Source organism: Penicillium soppii (genome assembly GCF_028829465.1).
Source record: "Penicillium soppii strain IBT 18220 chromosome Unknown utg000005l, whole genome shotgun sequence".
NCBI lineage: Eukaryota > Fungi > Ascomycota > Eurotiomycetes > Eurotiales > Aspergillaceae > Penicillium > Penicillium soppii.
The window spans coordinates 3,690,051-3,708,283 of NW_026643235.1; the positions used below are offsets into that span (position 1 = coordinate 3,690,051).

General features: G+C 46.6%; 8 protein-coding genes across 8 annotated transcripts; 4 read left to right on the top strand and 4 right to left on the bottom strand.

The window, feature by feature from the left end:
- Positions 1 to 1,127: 1,127 nt before the first annotated feature.
- On the bottom strand, positions 1,128 to 1,546 carry N7529_006853 (uncharacterized protein; the record flags this gene model as incomplete). The annotated part of the gene is made up of 3 exons (XM_057242380.1): positions 1,128 to 1,244; positions 1,357 to 1,440; positions 1,502 to 1,546. 3 exons carry the CDS (start codon positions 1,544 to 1,546, stop codon positions 1,128 to 1,130), a joined length of 246 nt encoding a protein of 81 aa, XP_057097739.1.
- A 2,450-nt stretch (positions 1,547 to 3,996) lies between these two features.
- On the top strand, positions 3,997 to 4,662 carry N7529_006854 (CFEM domain-containing protein; the record flags this gene model as incomplete). The annotated part of the gene is made up of 3 exons (XM_057242381.1): positions 3,997 to 4,077; positions 4,157 to 4,295; positions 4,349 to 4,662. 3 exons carry the CDS (start codon positions 3,997 to 3,999, stop codon positions 4,660 to 4,662), a joined length of 534 nt encoding a protein of 177 aa, XP_057097740.1.
- Positions 4,663 to 5,812: 1,150 nt separating this feature from the next.
- N7529_006855 (uncharacterized protein) lies at positions 5,813 to 7,159 on the bottom strand (the record flags this gene model as incomplete). The annotated part of the gene is made up of 1 exon (XM_057242382.1): positions 5,813 to 7,159. One exon carries the CDS (start codon positions 7,157 to 7,159, stop codon positions 5,813 to 5,815), a length of 1,347 nt encoding a protein of 448 aa, XP_057097741.1.
- A 503-nt stretch (positions 7,160 to 7,662) lies between these two features.
- Positions 7,663 to 9,179, bottom strand: N7529_006856 (acyltransferase family protein; the record flags this gene model as incomplete). Its single annotated transcript, XM_057242383.1, has 2 exons — positions 7,663 to 8,561; positions 8,738 to 9,179. The coding sequence occupies 2 exons, from the start codon at positions 9,177 to 9,179 to the stop codon at positions 7,663 to 7,665; spliced, it is 1,341 nt and encodes a 446-aa protein (XP_057097742.1).
- Positions 9,180 to 9,894: 715 nt separating this feature from the next.
- N7529_006857 (glycosyltransferase family 32 protein) lies at positions 9,895 to 11,076 on the top strand (the record flags this gene model as incomplete). The annotated part of the gene is made up of 1 exon (XM_057242384.1): positions 9,895 to 11,076. One exon carries the CDS (start codon positions 9,895 to 9,897, stop codon positions 11,074 to 11,076), a length of 1,182 nt encoding a protein of 393 aa, XP_057097743.1.
- A 1,096-nt stretch (positions 11,077 to 12,172) lies between these two features.
- N7529_006858 (uncharacterized protein) lies at positions 12,173 to 12,876 on the top strand (the record flags this gene model as incomplete). The annotated part of the gene is made up of 4 exons (XM_057242385.1): positions 12,173 to 12,210; positions 12,246 to 12,557; positions 12,592 to 12,700; positions 12,790 to 12,876. 4 exons carry the CDS (start codon positions 12,173 to 12,175, stop codon positions 12,874 to 12,876), a joined length of 546 nt encoding a protein of 181 aa, XP_057097744.1.
- Positions 12,877 to 13,568: 692 nt separating this feature from the next.
- N7529_006859 (uncharacterized protein) lies at positions 13,569 to 13,985 on the bottom strand (the record flags this gene model as incomplete). The annotated part of the gene is made up of 3 exons (XM_057242386.1): positions 13,569 to 13,663; positions 13,697 to 13,835; positions 13,929 to 13,985. The coding sequence occupies 3 exons, from the start codon at positions 13,983 to 13,985 to the stop codon at positions 13,569 to 13,571; spliced, it is 291 nt and encodes a 96-aa protein (XP_057097745.1).
- Positions 13,986 to 15,425: 1,440 nt separating this feature from the next.
- On the top strand, positions 15,426 to 17,505 carry N7529_006860 (uncharacterized protein; the record flags this gene model as incomplete). Its single annotated transcript, XM_057242387.1, has 2 exons — positions 15,426 to 15,732; positions 15,791 to 17,505. 2 exons carry the CDS (start codon positions 15,426 to 15,428, stop codon positions 17,503 to 17,505), a joined length of 2,022 nt encoding a protein of 673 aa, XP_057097746.1.
- Positions 17,506 to 18,233: the final 728 nt, after the last annotated feature.

Sequence of the window (18,233 nt, forward strand, 5' to 3'; positions counted from 1 at the left end):
TTGAGCAACTAGTCTACACTCAGACCATACCCAAAGAAGCACATTGCCCCACAATACTATTTACTCTGCGACTACTTTTTTATGGCCCTCAATTTTCACCATGCTCCTCCTATTTCTAGGGGTGCATGATCTTCCAGTCCCATTCCGCTCTCAAAAATAGCACACTCAGCCATCATGACGCAAAACTGGAAGGCACAGAGTCTATCTATCACGGCGAGGTGCCGGAGAAGAGTCTTAGGTCATATCAAATTACTGAATCATAAATTGGAGCTATTTTCTTACTTCATTCCTCTAAAATAGCTTTCTCTATTTTCTACCTCATCCTTTCAGATTCTCAGTCTTTTTCTTGCATTGCCTAGGAAATTAAACTGGCCATAGGTAGAAAATATTTCTTTGCTCAACAAGATAAGATCGCTAAAGAAAAGCGCCACATTCAACTGCAAAAGAACGGCTATGTTTTTAGCGCCCATGTAGATGAAGATGCTATCCGAGAGAAAGATAAAAGGGTGCCTAAGACGAAGAGGATGTACTATGAAGCTGTTAATCTTTGGATTAAGTAAGTTGATATACGGTTGTACTTGAATTACGTTACTGTTCAAGTCGTATTCAGATGAAGTAGGCCGATGAGTAGAACAGAATAGACGAAAGAAGTCCTTATTTCTGGCATCTTTATGCTAATATTGACTCCCCGAGCGTATATCTCGATTCTGTTGCTCGATTTACTGCATGAGTTGCACACTCGGTCGGGCGTTCGCTCGAGTTCTCTCCATCAGCTCATCTTGCTTACTTATCCATCGCAATCATGTTTTATTATGTGCGCCTTGGGCCTGGTGAACAAGGATATGCGTCACCTTATTGCCTCAAAACCACTGGTTACTGTAAGCCAATTCCAAGTTCCAAATATGAGCTATAAAAACCGGTTGAATCCCCATGGATGGAGAAGTACCAAATTCCTATTGAATTTCGGAATTATACCAAACTGGCAATTTCCTTTACTCTTTTTGCTTTGAGTACTCAAATAAATCCTGCGTCCAATTCCTATCTTGAAATATGGGAATTCACCTACGGACATTCTATTCAGCAAGCAAGAGACAAGTTCTGCGTGCTGTCAGTGACAAACCGATTCATCAGAGGTACGTTGAGCTTTGGATTGGGTGAGTAGCCACAATAAGCTTCTCAGTTTCCTTGTTTACTGGCTCCTCAGGTTCCTTCTTGACAGCGGGATTGTTCCAGTTGGCTATAAGCTGGAGAAGGGATCTTCTGTTCCAATATTACCATGATCAATGAGTTCATCCTGTGGTACATGTACCACACGCGTCCTACAAAATGACGTCTTCAACCAGATGGAAAACCTACGGTGAAGGCTATTCTGGTATGCGCGGAGAGGGTTTTCAGTGGCTTGAGACAGCTACTGAGAACAGGGTTGCCGCAGAGGACCGTCTAGAGGTTTACAGGTCTAGTTTAACAAGTGGCGAAAGTTGATGGTGCCGGCCTGGCTTACCTTTTCACAGTGGATCAGATTGGATCGAATGGCAACCGAGGTCATATGAGGGATCACTGAAGAAGCGCAAGTACTTAATGCTTGATTCCTTGTCTCAGTATACAGCCGATCAGGAGTTTGGGTTATGCACCGACGAGCCCTACTTGTGTTGATCTTCAAAGCTCGGATGCAGAAGAGAGAAACAAAATATAGGTCTATAATGGTGTTTCCCGGTATTTGCGTGCGGTGGTTTCCTCACGCGCGAAGCCATCTGAAGGTACCTAGTATCGGAGCTTTTGCAGGCAGGTATCTGGATAAATAAAGTAACTATTCAAACACAACACTCTCGTCCGCCCTGTGACACATGATCCTGGGCATTAATAGTGATTCTCAAATCATTTTGAAAGCAGTACGCACGCCGACAATGCTGATGTCACGTTCACAAGGGATACCTTCATACTAGGTGCTTTCATTAATCAAATGAGTATCACATAAGTGCTGCAATGTTAATGTCGCCGGTTCAATGACCACGTGGTACAGATTCCACTATCGTAAACCGAAAAATAAATCACCTCGTTGTCTGTTTCCATCAATAATGACAAACCTGGCATTTCATGACCCTTGTGTTGCCATTCATATGGTATTTTAGTGCGGGCTCTGGATGATATCCCCCTAGATTACACCATCTTAGGCGTTGCCAACATTTCTTCAACGGCTGGTTTCAATGTCTTTACCCGGTAGTCCACGGGAGCTACAGCCAAGTCTTTTACTGTCAAACTGACTACCTGCGAAAATCGACAAGAACTTGCCAGCCAAGTACACGAGAAGACTTTACAGTTCTCTGCCGAGGAATCGTGCGCATCTGTTGACACAATTACGCACGGGCTACAACTGGCTGTTTACATATGCCAAGACCTGAGGATTCCGCGACGACGACCGCTGCGCATGCGGGGCCCAGGAAACGGTCAATCACGTTTTGGCTGATTGTCCGAGACTCAAAGATTTGCGGGAAGACCCAAGGAGAAATGTTGAGAATGCATTTAGTAGCATTTCGAGTCTGCTGGGAGGCTCAAGAGAAGGTGAGAAGGGTAAACCAGACAGCGTGTCGCGTGCTAGGACGGTTGAGGATGTGCTAGACTTCGCTAAGCGTCACGGCGGTTTTCAAATCGCGTGCGATAGGGGTAGCCTAACAGTACAAACGATAAGTAGGTCACGGTATGCCTTGGCGAGGCTCTAAGTTCGTTTTCGGGAAGTGGAGCGCTTTCCACGTACGTACACGGGTAGATATAGTTGCTGTATCCTGATCGCTCCATTGTGAAGGGTTGGGGTAAATGACATCCACTCACATACCGTATACCCTAGAATGGTGTGTGGCGAGCAACGTGGTTTCTTACATAAATACTTATTCGAAACCTCTTGGCTTCACATTCATAGTCTACTAGGCTAAGCCAGCCCATCACTGCAGCACTTCCGTCTCTAAAAAGCCCCCGAGGAAGATTTAGCGGCACGCACCGGGCTAGCTCGCGGGAAACATGAGACTGTTAGCATTCTTCCTTGATAATGCTGACCCTCCTGCATATAATGTGTAGAAACCTTCAAGATATGATAAGGCCAAAGCAGATAGATTCAAATAACTTACGGAGCTCTTCCAGATGTACTACCAGAGGCGTTGAATATGAACAGAAGTTGATGGTCTTAAAGGATTTCAAATACGCAGCTCTTCTCTCACATTCTGCGGTCTACGCATACGTGGTACATATTCACAATGAAGTTGATAACCTCTCGGCTTCCCTTATATCGAACAGGACCTCAGAACAGCCTTCTTTCCATTTAATTGAGCTTCAGTAGTCGTCTTTTTTCCATTTTTATTGAAAATGAGGTAAGCCTGTGCTTTTCTTTTTTCTTCGTTTTTCTTCAATTTTTTTTTAATAAGAATTGGCTGGGTTACTGACCTCTAAGCTTTCTACTGTACATCTTCCGTGAACAACGCAACCTAATCTGATGCTTACTAAACTTAGAGTAGTGAATGGTCCCTTGGCTATCCCGCACCCCCGCCTCGGTCCACCATCCACCATGTTTAATTAAAGACATGTGCGGGTAACGTCATTAAGTCCGGGGCAACAAAAACTCAATGACTTTGCGTCCTATAGATCCACACTAAACCATCTTTGTGTAAGCTTTGCGACCCTGTTCGATGATTGAATTTCATTCGTTCGTATTGTTGCCGGACTAGGAACAGGGCTTGCAATAGTCGAAATAGTAGTAAGGGGACCGAGCCGACTGTACTTTTGGGTGAGAAATCAAAATGATTCTTATCTGACCAGTAATGTGACATGAATGATGTTCTAATAACCGGTATATCCCGCTAGTCTGAGACAGAGCCTGGATTGGAACTGAGTCATATAAAACTAGTCTCGTGCATACCTTCAGACTTCGTTGTTCTGGTCGCGTTAAGTGTCCTCCACGACAGACCGGCTCCAGGCTATTCATCTATTCGGTTCTACACCATAGTCAAAATGCGCCTTACTGCTGCTATTGTTGTGCTCGCCGCCGGTGCCATCACTAGAGCTCAACTATCTAATATCCCCCAATGCTCTGTATGCTCTATCCGCTCAAAATCTCTGCTCAGTGTCTCGTTCCTAACTAACCCGTGCTTGTTTCTTCTTTCTCTTCCAGCTTACCTGCTTTACTTCGACCCTTGGCGGGGACGGCTGCTCTGAGCTTACGGATTTCGCGTGCCATTGCCAAAAGCCTGGCCTCGCAGCGGAGATTGTGCCATGCATCAATAAAGCCTGTGATATCACGGACCGAAAAGGTATGAGAAGCCACATTCCCTTTCGTATGACCCGGTCTAACTAGGCCCTATAGTCGTATCCAGCGTCGTTGAATCTTTGTGTTCCGGTGTTGGCCATCCGGTCTCTATCCCCGCGGTGGACACATCGATTCCCACAACGACTGCCATAGGAGCTATCCCAACCACAGCGAGGAGCTCCAATTCTACCACAGTCAGTGGTCTCGGATGGAGCTCCAAGACTTCGTCCACGATCAAAACTTCGTCCACGATCAACACAGCTTCGCCTCAGAGCACCTCCCAGTTCAACAGTGCCTCCAGTATTGCACCCGGGGCTGTTCAGATGGTCGGTAGTGCTATCCTGTTAGCCAGCATGATCTTTTTTGTTTGAAGAGTTGTGTGGAGAAACAACAGAATGGTACTTTGTCTGCTGTCTGCTAAACTTAATTTCGCGCTGGTACCTCCTTCCATGTTCATTGCCTCTACCAAGCCATCTCAAGCTACACTCATTTTAATACCTTTACTATTCTAGAATAGAGTTTTCGAACATCGAATGGCGGGAGTTTGAATTCCAAGGCGCATTTCTTCACTAGAAATATTCATAGTCTCAGGTGAGACTCTCGTCTCCAGGTTTTGGGTGACTATGTAGAAAATACCAAACAGGTAGGACTGTCCCAGATATCAATACACCATCATACAAGCATCCCACTATGCCGGCCTCCTACAACCGAGTGTGGGGAAATTGGATGCAACGTCGGCAACAGCGAACTAGAAAAAATGGAGAGAAAAAAGGAAGGAAAGGGGAAATAAATCCTTCGTCCGAAGCCACTAGATTAGTGTGGTGCGTGGAGAAACCACTCATGGCATTTAACTTCATTGCGATTCTGTTCCTGATGACAGCTCATTTCTCCGAAAGGTCTAAGCTGGCTAAATGCGACGAAATCAGCTCCTTCCGACAGATTTCTAGTCGGAATAAGATTGAACGGCCAGAGGGGCGTTCTGGCAATAGGATTTAAAAACCTCAATTGGCCCATCCCATACCCCGTAAGCCCTAATCAATTAGACTTTGAGACATAGGCTAAGAACTTATGGGATACGCGCAGGTACGGGGGGTTTGAGACCTTGGAAAACCTCGGTCGACGAATTTCTTGGAGAATTTGGTAGCAAAACACGTGAAAAAATGAACAACAATTTTTTAGCATGCCAACTCTTTCCACGGCGAGAAATTAATTATGCGACAAAATGCGCTAGACAGCGCCACCATAGCCACCTAGCCCATCGACCAATGATTTACGCAAGAGAAAGCTAGGAAGACAGGACGAGAAAGAGGGGTTGGAGAAGATTTTTGGAACAGTACGGACCTTGAAAGGGTTCCTTGTCTTTGTTTTCTTCGTTCTGTAATTTTTAGTATGTACAGTACCATAAATTAAATTATTCCCTGCCCGAACGCGCCTGCGTACTAAGCATCTTAGAAGTGGTGTCGCAGTTACCTTTAATCCCATTGAGAACAAAACGTGCAAGCCCGCATAAATGTTACAGTATTAGGGAATTAAATCAAATCCTGCGCATGTACCCAGCTCTGCTAGAAGGTCTCTCGCCGTGACGTCGATACCGCCAGCGTCTGAATCCTCCCTGCCAAAAGCTAAGAACAGTGTATCATCAATGAACCCATGGTCCTTTTGGCCATGGCTTTTCCAACTGATGCTAGTCATGTAGAGCATCTCGGAGGTATCTTCCAGTAATCCTGTGGAAGAATCTTCATCTGACTTCTCTGCTCTAATGCTGCGACCAAAGATCCAGATTGGTTTTGACGAGACCGCATAGATCTCAAATGGCATCGAACGCCGCATCAGCACCACATAAGGCTCATATACGGGGTGAAGACCGTGTAAAGTCTTTTGTTGAATGATGAAGAGCACAAAGGTGTTGGTCGCATCAGGTTGGCAAAATCGGTCAGACCGTGCACATAGAGTGATAGCTAGCGAGTTTGTCGCTTGATGAATCTTTCCCGTCTCAGGCAAAAATCTCTTGAGACATTCTTGGTCAGAAGCAGAAGTCGTCACCGCCAAGTTTGGTCCAACAGAGCCATCTAGCTCGAGTTTGGAAAACACACGTGCCGGTGCAATTTCATGGTGTAGGAACATTTGTCCCGAATCATCCCAGAAGAGAAACCAATTCTTCTCAACAGCATTCCATGGCATTGGACGTTGAAGCTCACGATACTGCCGGAACTCGTGCTCATTTATGGTGTCTATCCCCCAATCCACCAGGATTCGAAAGTCAGATATCCATTGTCCGAAGCATGTAAAGAACGAATTGGAGCCATAAATGGTGTACGGGATCTCGGGCCCGTAGAACACCCTCGCATCATGAGGCCCAACGTTGAGACTAAAGTACGCAATGTCACCGTGACACTTGCTGGAGTCACCAAAGGTCGCTGGGATGGGCAATTGCAGTGGTGGCTCCAGACAGCTCAAGACTCTCTTGTCGTCTGAAAATGCGGCATTGCAGACGAGTTCAGCGAACCAGACTGAGGCAGTTCGAGCAGACGGAGGCTTGTAAAGTTGTGCAGTGATGATCCAGGTGTCAAGCAGCTCGGGGTGGGGGATTATACTGGGGTTCAAGACGAATCTTCTTCCAAAGTCGATCCTAAAATACTTTCGGTCGGGATTCGATACCGAGTATATTACATGGTGTGTCCGAAACATATCTTTGTCGGATTGTCCGGCATCATCGTGTAATTGTCCATATGGACCACCCGAGGAATAGTCCGTAAATAGAAATCCCGATTGCAAGCCGACATGGCTGGATTGAAATTTGGCGACGAGAATCACCGCGGACAATAGCCCTGCAATAAGTATCAGGTGCGTGGCTAGTTTTTTGGCCATGTTCAATTTGACGAGTGTAGACGGGATGTAACAGTAAGAGTTTCTAAGTCTTATTTCAGAGAAAGCCTTGCCGAGATTGGTCGTTGACACTGACTAAAAAAGGGGGCTTTAACTGACACAGGCAGTGGCTGAATTGAGGGGTTATACTTTGTTTGCACTATGGCGATTAGGGCGATCATCCACTACTCTTGACAATTTTGACCACTATGGTCTCGAAACATGGCTTAGTGACCCGGGTATCTTTGCAAACTATAGGAACACTGCTTCCAGCAGAGAATTTTTAATATTGCAAATAGTACTGCCAAATCTAAGATGAATCTCGCGATGCCATTACAAGAATTTTATAATCCACTGGTATCCTGAGCTCCGGGCTCCGGGCTAGCAGTGACTTTCGTTTCCGGCGGCAAGACTCTTATTATACAGCAATTTATCATTCAGAGAAACGCTTTGCATTAGATACTCAAAAACAAACCAGGCAGATCATGGACACATGCGGAGGGTTGTCAGGTTTTGTCAATCAGCGCCCTTTGGTACATCCACTGAGAGAACTTCACCGCCGGCTCATCAACTAGTCTAGTCGTGACCTCTGCCAGCCAGATAGTCAAGGGCAACAAAACCAGATTCGCGACGAGAAAGTTGAATTCAAGCCCAAGAGGACCAACGTTAGGCAAGGGGAGGCGATTAATCCACCAGGGACAATTCTCAGAGTGTGAATCGCGTACGAAACCCACTGCAGCATAGATCCTGTCACCCAAAATCCACAGAACAGGTCCGTGAACCAGATAGAATGCAAACGAAATACGGCCCAAGTACTGGTTGAATGGAGCATTAAAAAATGTCTTGAGCCACTGAAGGTGAGATGTGCATGCGACGAGAAAGACAGCCGCCCAGAACAGGTAAAACCACTTGTAATCGAACACTGCCTGTGGTTTTAGGAAGGATAAGAGGTACCACCCTGGTGATTCACGTAATTGTTGCAAATTGTCCGTATGTGAGGGGACCCCTCCAAGATAAAGGCTCGCATAGAAGAGAAAAGTCATGATGGCTGTCTTAAAGGGACCCAGTCTGAGAAAGAAGCGGGGCAAATCATTTCGCATGGCCAAGAGGTCGAGATCTCTTAGAAGCATGCCGGCAATAAACATAGCATAGTGTGATCCATCCGCAATGTAGAGAAAGTACACAACCAACGCGACTTCGCCTAGGAGCCGGGCATCGCGGCGAAATCTTGAAAAAGCGAGAACGGCGGTGTAGACAGCCAAAGAGCCTCGATGTTCGACGGGTATAGACCAAGCATGGAAATTGTATGTGAACCAGGGCTCGCCGCCCGTTCGGAGAGGGAAACTGAAATTCTTGAACTCAGCGTACCAATTCCATAGCTCCGCGCGGTAGCTTCCTTGAAGCTCTAGGACAGCGGTGATCTTAAACAAGTGCAAAATTGTAATGTAGCATAATGTTGTGCAAATGACAGGAATATATAGACGAAACCATCGGCGAAATATGGCTGAGGAAAGGCATTTACCTAGTCCAACGTAATCGCCATCCTGGATGCTAACCAGTGGCCTCATTGAAAGAACGTACCCAGAGAGCACGAAAAATACGCTGACGGCAAACCCCCCCCCGAAAACAATGTTCGAATACCAGGAAGGCATGCGAAATAATACTTGCTGTCGTAACCGTAGGCCAGCTCGAAGGCATTTCCCACCCCTCCGCCATCGTGGGCCCAAATTTGATGATGTTGCCAGTAGACTAGTAGAGCCGCAAAGCCTCGCAATCCATCTAGGTATGCGGTAGGCCTGCTAAGTGACCTTTGCTTTTCATTCGCGTTGTTGTCGCTATTTGTCCGCCCAGTAAGGAGTATGGGTAGGAAGGGAACCATGCAAGAGGAGAGTGACATCCCATGCCGAGAGCGTGTCATATGGGCAAACTGTGGTTTCCACTGCCCATCCTCGAGGGCTCGCTCTGGGCTTGACTTTAACGACTGAGGTGAAGAGTTCTCGATTGAGGGGTGTAGCATAGGCATCGGGCGAGTGGATTAATGTTAAGAGAGTTCTTTGGAAATTTGAAGAAAAGATCAATAGAAACCAAAATTTCACCACTGAAGAATTACGCAGCTCTCAGTACAACTCTGTAACACGTGAATCCAGTGCGTACAGTAAGGCCCGGTTAGTCCTTTTTAGCGGGTGAGCCCCAGTGCCCAGTCGTGCCGAGGCCCATAAAGACCTACTGCTAGATTGGGTTCCATATTAATTAACGCCGGATCCCCGCGGCCCTCTTCCCTTCCCCCACCGGTCAGGGCCTGTATGCAGATTCGGGGGTATGACCCGATAGTGACTAACGCCATGCAGCCACGATCTCACCCCTGCAATGTAACAAGGCTTGAGGTCGCATGTGAGTGCGCACCATTCAATCCGGATAAAACCTACGGAAGCCTCAATGGCGTTTTGAACTAAATCCATAAATGACGGCCCCCACAAGGTCTCTACTGTTGGCTCCGCCGCCCGAATGCCTGGAGGTGTTTTACTGCTCTAGGAATGATCCAATCAGTTAAGCTTCAACCCTTGACCAAGACTTAATGAATACCACATGTTAATTACGATGCCATGTACTGTATGTAATATACTTATCAGTGAAATAAGGCCCTGTCTTCCTGTACCAACAATCTTTCTCCTTTCTCGACTTCGATGCTTGTCCCAGACAGGAGGCCACTGAATTAAATTCCATCACAGGCCCCAGTCATGCTGGAGAAGAATTTCGTGTCGCCCAGTCTCTTTCCGAAGAAGGCACGCAGATTCACACATGGGGGCCTAGTGGCTTTGTGTCTGTTCATCTACTTTTGTGTCACCAGAACGTCGCACGAATCTGGCGAGAATAAATCGTACTCTACTCAGCTGACGAGCAATATTGGCGAACAATTTCCCAGGAAAATCTGGCAGATCTGGAAAGTGAATCCATTGGAATTCGACGAGCGTGATATCGGGGTAGCGCGCAGCTGGATATCTAAAAATCCGGACTATAGGTACGAGGTTTTGACCGACCAGAATGACCTCGGCTATGTCGAAACAAACTTCGGACCCCTTGGGCTGAATCGACCAGATATCGTTGAAACATACCGGTCTTTAACGGCTCCAATAATCAAGGCCGACCTACTTCGGTATCTTGTTTTGTACATGGAGGGAGGTGTCTATGCTGATATAGACGTGGAGGCATTGAGGCCAGTTGAGCGATTCATCCCAAGCGGCCACGATGAGAGCGAGATCGACATGGTCATTGGCGTCGAAATCGATGAGCCACACTTCAGCGATCATCCTATACTAGGTCAAAAATCTCAATCCTTCTGTCAATGGACATTCATGTGCAAGCCCCGACAGCCCGTGATGATGCGACTAGTAGAGAATATCCTCCACTGGCTCAACCAGCTCTCCATCAAGCAAGGGAGGCCAATCTCAGAGCTTCAGCTGGACTTCGATGATGTGATCACAGGAACCGGGCCTTCTGCCTTTACAGGCGCAATACTATCTGAAATGAGCCGTGCAACGGGCAAGGATGTCACATGGAGTATGTTCCATGATATATCAGAGTCCAAAGTTGTCGGGGGGTTTCTGGTTCTCACAGTTGAAGCGTTCGCCGCTGGGCAAGGCCATTCGGACTCGGGCACCCATAATTCGCGCGCGGCGTTGGTCAAGCACCATTACCATGCATCTGCGTGGCCAAACCGTCACCCACGATTCTATCATCCGATCTTTGGAGAGGTCGAGAGGTGCAATTGGAATATGGACTGTGTGAGGAAGTGGGACGAAGAAGCAAGTGCTTTTGCTGCTCTGCCTCAGGAAGAGCAGGAACGGCAGATTGCCACATTCCAGGCAATAGGGGAAGCACTAAAAAATATGGAACCACCCCCTGAGCAGGGAATATTTTGATTATTCTTTTCTGACAATGTGATTATATGTTCTAGATATAAGCGGTACGCTCTCGCAGAACCCTCACTAGAGTCTGTTGTAATATGAGGCTGGTCCAGATCAGGAATCAAGCCGCCCCAGCTGAATTAATTCCTGCATTGTCTACACAAAGAACCAAGTTGAATTTCAACCAACTTGATCTTCTCATTGTACATATAGCCTCGGTTATTTCCTCTGTTATAAGAACAATCAATCTTCCTTTGACATACAACAGGCTATGAGCCCGGCAGCAATCTCTCGCTTGCCGTCTCTAATCTTCTGAGGAACATCTTTACTATCTTGGTTATATATATCTATAATGCTTTCTCGGCCATCGCGCCCGGATCGATTAACGATCGATCGCATATCGCGATCTTAGTGACGCAGAGGCCACTAATTTGCCAGAAGTTGATCCAGCGACCGCCAAGACAGGGCCTGAATGGCCTCCTAGGATTTGCAATAATGCACTCCACTCTGTTGGCAGGTGTGATAATCTCTGTAACTAGTCCGGAGTCTCTTTGATGAAGGGATTGCGGATAATACTCTTCTGAGGTGCAAACACAAGAGCAGAAGCATATATCTGCAATGGTGCCTCCTCAATGATTGATCGACTATTCAGGAGGAATCTTTCCGCATCATGGATAAAGGCGTGGACTTCTGCTTCCGTCTCAGGCTTGGTTAGATTAGCCAAAGGATACAGGAACAGTAGCCAGTGACTTGCCTCTACTAAATCTTTCAATAAATGAATAGCCTGAATAGCCTCTGAACACTTTCCTAGCAAATTCAGAGCTTCAAGCCAGTGAAGGAAGTTTTCCTGTAGAGATTGATACGCCTTGCAGCCACCGTAAAGTTGACCATGGACGAACTGATTGGTGGTGAATCCGATTCTAAAACCCCAGTCAAATTGTTGGTTGCATTAAGCCGTGATTCGATAGGGGACCCGGGGGGTCGCTTTCATCGGTCATGAGCCATACTAAAGCAACCTTTCTGGCGATGTCTTTCTATCTATCGTGGGGGATAACCAGTATACTAAGGGGAAAGCAAAGGGTATTGTTCTTCAGTGGATCGTGATACTTCGATGAAGCACGGCATCAACAAAGCCTTATTGGGTGCAAGGTGTGGTGGCTATTAATAAAAAGCTGAGACTATAGCGTGATCAACGCGGGGTTCCTGCTTCAAAGCGTTTTGTTCCGTAAGTTGATGGATATAGTCTTGGATCAAATCTCGCTTGTTGAGCAATGTCCCCGAAATCATCACGATTTAGTCTCTCAGCTTTCTGAGAATCAGCATCACACCATCCCTAAGGCGATTGACCTGCCTTTTGATGGTACTCATTCCTCTGTTATAAATCAAGGTGTTTCTGACCCGAATGCCTCGATAGAATATGAAAGTTCGGGTTGCCGAAATTCACCATCTGCCCTTACGACTATCTGCTACGCTAAGATGATGGATTGGCTCAGCCAGTCAATATAGAGCTGAATGAACCAGCTCTACTAGTTGTTACTATTGTGAGGAACAATTCTCAACGAGATGGTTTCAACCTAGGAACCGACGTAAGACTAGGATGCAGATTACAATCATCCGACTTTACCTAAAGCCTGAGCGAGTAAGTGAAGCAATAACTAGGATATTACCTTATCGATTAATATGTAAAGTGTACTTGATAATCTAAAGAATGGCGAAGTATTACGCTAGTCGGAAGATAGGCAATCTGTTTCTATTGCCCAAGAAAGCACGTTCCCTGCCTATTTGCTCCTAAGGTTTAATACTAAAAACTACTAATCTCTCGTTCGGCGGCTATACTACTATGGATCCCATAAAGTTGGGGGTGCCTAATATCATGATTCCTTTCTTCGACTCGGGAGATAAGCGGCAGCTCTTCACTTCCTTCCCTTCTGCGTAATAGCACTTCTTAACGTGGGTCGCGGTACAAAGTGGTCAAACGAAAGCGGGTAAGAGAAAGTGTTTGATAGGAACTTATGAATGATGAATACCAAAATAATGTATATCTGAATTGAGTTCTTCGTAGAGATTGCTAAAGAAATATTTCCAATGATGTGGCTTGGTTCTTGGACTATACTAGCTTCGCATAATAACAATTAGCTTTTTTAAACAAGGTAAGCTAGTGCCTCGGATGTGCTTAGCTATCTAGGCGTAGGTGCATCTATTACTAACGTTTGTATTTGAGAAGCTAGTAGACTATATCATGAATTCGCTGAAGGCAGTATCGCCCTTGTGCTGACTGATAAGGGAGGCGAGATCGCTCGGTGCGAGGTAGTATTGCGAGCCGCTCTAGGTGCCTGTGGCTCTAAGTGGAGATGCTGGTACGCTAATAAAGATCTTGGTATTGAGTGAGGGATTGTTCACGATATTGGACACCTATTGATTGTAATTGATTGTATTGTTTACGAGCAGCTAGGAGTATTATAAAATTGAACCTATAAGTAGTCAAATTGGGCCTTAGTGACGACCTCTTATATTTTAGGTTCTAGGATAGGACACTGCGGTGTAGTAGTGATGTAGTTAGCACTAGAGGAGTTAGATGCGAAATCAGAGCGTAATTCGCTAACTAGATACTAGCAGTATTGGTTGCCACTATTACGTTTAAGATCGAATCTAGCCGTTGACGAAGGTGCTACCGAAGGGTCGGGGGATATCGCTCCCGTCCGTATTGCTATACGCTTCCTATAGATTCTGTCCGATGATCTCGGCTTCCTATTAGGATAAGAGCGATGAGGCACCTATTACACTACCTAAGGACAATATCACCTCAATCCTATTTGACTGATATTGCTGGATAGCCGCGGCTAGGGTATCGCATTACCGAGGCTCACTAGACGTTGATATAGAGTATGACTGGCAAATTGAGCTGGATGGAATGGTCTGACCATTTCGATACTAGTTTAAGAAGGCGAGTACAATGATATCTATGCCTAAAGTTACTTGTAGTAGGTGGTTAAGTCATTATTCTTAATAGCACTAGCAGCGTTCTGACCCTAGTGAACAACGTTCTGAGTATTAGACCTAACTAACGGGAGTAAGCGAAGAACATGATTTTAAGGGGCTCACATTTAGACCTGTTGTAGTAACTAGGGATGCACTTTACTGTAAACGTATGAGCCATGGAAAACGATAACTGTGACGAAGACTCTAGAGTAGGATAAATGTAGCCGGGTAAGGATTCCGGGTAAGAGTGGGATTTTCGGTCTAAAGGCACACTCCTAGGCCCTTTCGTAGGACGTTTTGCGTTTCTAATCGATAGTGAAAATTCGCTACAAAGAAAGCCTAAGCCGTTTATACCTCCGTAGCTGTTAGCCATTTGTTCTTTACTCAAGTACCTTTTGTATGTGAGCTTCATACAAAAAGGATCTCCAACCTTGGAATAAGATCATAGTAATCATGATAAACAGAGAGATGGGTGGAAGAAAATAGACCGAGTATAGTGGTCCGCACGCTGTATCTTTGGCTAGATTAAACTAGGTTGAATATATGATCGATCTGATGCTGGTTATGGAGAGGTGGTCCACGGGTGTTGGTAGAAAATATCGCATTAACCATACGAGGGCGGAGTTAGACGGTATATGATATTCATCCACGATCAAAAAGTGATTAACACTATAATTGGGAAGGGATCCGAGAAAGACGAGAGAAACCGCTATGCTCCAGGGGTCCATGGACACTGTATGCGTTTAGACTTGCCTTTCGTCAGCCGAGTAATGCTCGGCTGTCTATGGATATCACCCATCAGACCACGGCGAACTGATTTCCCATATATATATCAAGCTCTGCTGATGCAAAAGGCTTCAATTTTCGTTTCCTTACATTGTCCTTATCTTTATCCTTATCCATGCTCTAATCTGTTATGCTTAAATATCTGGCTGGATGGGACTGGGATTTATCACTTCTAGGTTCAGAGAGCCTTGTAAAAAGCCTACTAGAGCGTCGGCTTAATTGGTGGATTTTGTTGACCTTCACGGGTTTGATTGAGTAGTCTATGTAGTTCGTTTTGACCCTCGTGGGATCACCCGACTGATAACGAGTTTAAACAAATTTGAGATGTGGAGCCACGGAAGGATCCGAAGAACAAAGCTGAAACGCTGTCTCACGGATGAAGACCCCATTTCGTCAGGATCTACTATAAACCAGACAGGGGTAGGCGCTAAGTCATCCACTTCAAACTGCCCATAGCATAAATTCAACGCGAATATTAACACAGTATGAATTTCGCCGAAATTTCACAGAAGTATGACCATAGTTTTATCGTGGTATTTAAGGGCGTTGATCCCATTGTTTGAGGCGTCGCGAATCGGACAGCAACCGACCATCCCAACATGCGTGGGACATTCGTTCTTTCTTTGCTTTCTACAGCGCTGGGCGTTAGCGCCGCCGTTTCTGAGTCGAACCTCAAGACTTATGTCGATGTGCTGGCACTCGACTATTCTTTCAACCCCGTAAAGGCCGCCTACTGGACTGGGTATCCTCACCATCGCCGTACTCCTTTTGCAGTGTCGCCGGATGGAAAGTCGGCATACATTGCCTACCTGGACTCTAGTGCGACCGATGTTCATGTGCAGCAGTTGGATCCTACGACCTTTGCTGCTACCGGTACCACTGTGACTGTCTCTGGTGGAAAGGAAGGTGCGTTGACCTTTCTCTCATAAGTTAGTCAAAGATTATTAAATAATACACAATGTAGCTGGAGGTCTGGTTGCTCACAATGATGGATTCGCCCTTCTGACCAACGAGGCCATGCCTTCCGGTACCACCAATGCTCCACCAGGCGACACCCCCGTTCCTGTGCTGTACCGCTATACGTCAGGCAAGCAGACATGGAAGACCTGGCTGGGTGGACCTGGTGTCCACGAATCTGACGGTCTGTCTGCCGCCCCCGACATGAATGGTGATCTGGTCTACTCTGAGAGTGCAGAGCTATACGGCGCATACTTCGTTGTGACTGACTACTCCGGCGATGCATCGGGTCACTTCGGCGACAGCGTCGAGTACGTATCAACCAACGGAACCCTCGAAACAATCAGCGGTGCTTCTAGTTCGTGGGGATGCAGCCACAACACCGGTATTGCATTTGAGGCAGCCGACGACGCTCCCTTCGCTGGTATTTGTGCGGAAGATCAGGGGGCTATCTGGTTGAACACCAAAACCCAGGGAATGAACAATGATGGCGTCAAGATCTCGAACGAAAACACCACCAACGGCGCATCTGGTGAACCTATGGGTGGTATGTCTGGTAGCTACAGTTCACTGGCTCGGTTTGCTGAGACAACCAAGTACATCTTCGCATGGGTTTCCCGGGGTGCGATGGACGTGACTGAGAACGAGTGGATGGGAACCGGCTATACAAACGTGCAGAACCGTACCAACGGCCGCAACGTTGCTATCTCACTGTTCTCAGACAAGTACACGAAGGTTGGAGCCGAGGCTACGTCCGTGGTTGGTGCCGAAGATGGAGATAGCCAGATCACCTGGGTAACTTCCGGATCAAACGACTGCTCAAATGCCCATGCTGCCACTTTCGGAAGCAGCAACGCCTTGATTACTTGGGAAGAGATTTCAAACCCGACCTGCGATTTCATCGCCATGGGATGCGGTGGTACCTTCGCAGGAACTTACTTCCAGGAAGTCGACTCGACCGGCTCGAAAATTGGCGCGTCTTTTAGCAGCGACGACGTCTACATCGCTGGTGATATGGTCACGATGTCGGATGGCCGCATTTGCTGGCCGTATGTCAGCATGACCTGGGACCTGTCCCAGCCTATCGATGACTCCACTTCCTCGGTCACTGGAAAGAAGATAAGCATTGCTTGTATGAGCCTCGATGGAACCACTGAGTCCTCCGAAACCACTGTTGCCAGCGCTGCCACCAGCACCACCGCCGCGGTTGCTGTCAGCGAGACTGCTAACGCCGTCACCAAAGCAGCGTCTGTTCAGACAACCGCTGAAGTTGTAAGCGTGACCATCGAAGCCACAGCCCAAGCTACAGCTGGCAGTGTTAGCGCTGTCGATAGCAGTGCCATGATTGAGGTTGCGAGCGAGACCGTGAGCACCGTCCCCGTTGCCACTGCCATTTCCACTCCGAGTGCGGTCGCGATTGCTGTCACGAATGGATCTGAGAGCGAGATCCCCTTTGCTACTCCCACTGAAATCCCCAGTGCTCCAAGTGTTGTCGTCGGCACAAGTGTATTCCCAAGTGACGCGTGGAGCGTCATTCCCAGCGGTGCTTTCGATATTCCGAGTGAAAAATTCGGTGCAGTCGCGAGCGGAACTCCTAGCGGAATTGGTAGAGGACATGGACACAAACACAGTGGACACAGTGGACACCATGGACACCGCGGGGCTCATGATCGGTTCCATGAGAAAGAGGCTGAGGTGATGAGATCTTGTAAATCCCAGTAGAGGCGATCGTATGATGCATAAGAAGTGTGTATTAGAGTGTGTATTGGAAGTGTGTATTGGAAGTGTGTATTGGAAGTGTGTATTGGAAGTGTGTATTGGAAGTGTGTATTGGAAGTGTGTATTGGAAGTGTGTGTTAGGAGTGTGTATTAGAAAAATGTTCTGACTGTACGGACCTCCAGACAATGTTTGAAAAACATGTCGCATTCTATTGATGTAGCTTACTTAGTTCTTTCAATCCGCCACTCTGATTGTACCTTGTGAGCAAATCAAATCTCTCAGATAGTGATCAGTGAGTGGACCAGAGTGTTCAGGGGCGTGGCCAATTATACCTTGAGATAAAAGACTACAAGAGAGGAGTGTTCTGACCATCTTTGAGTCTACAAACAGGCAGAATCCGGGGAACAGAGCCATGAACTCGTCTCAAGTGAGCCCCTTATGCAATGATTGAAATTTGAGTAAATAGCCTAGTCTGGCCTGTTTAATGATTCTGCTTCCCATGTTTGTCATTCTAACCATCATGTGGCTTATATTAGTTGCATAATCCAAATGTAAATCGCAAGTGACTGCAACAACAACTTCTCCTAGCGATTTATCGATTTCCACCTCAGCGTGGTGCTCAATATTATTACGAGAAAGTACCTCGACTTTGGATCCATTACCACCACGCCCTCCAATAGAATAAGCCCGGATGATTTCGGATCTCTACCTTTTTAACGCAACCACACAC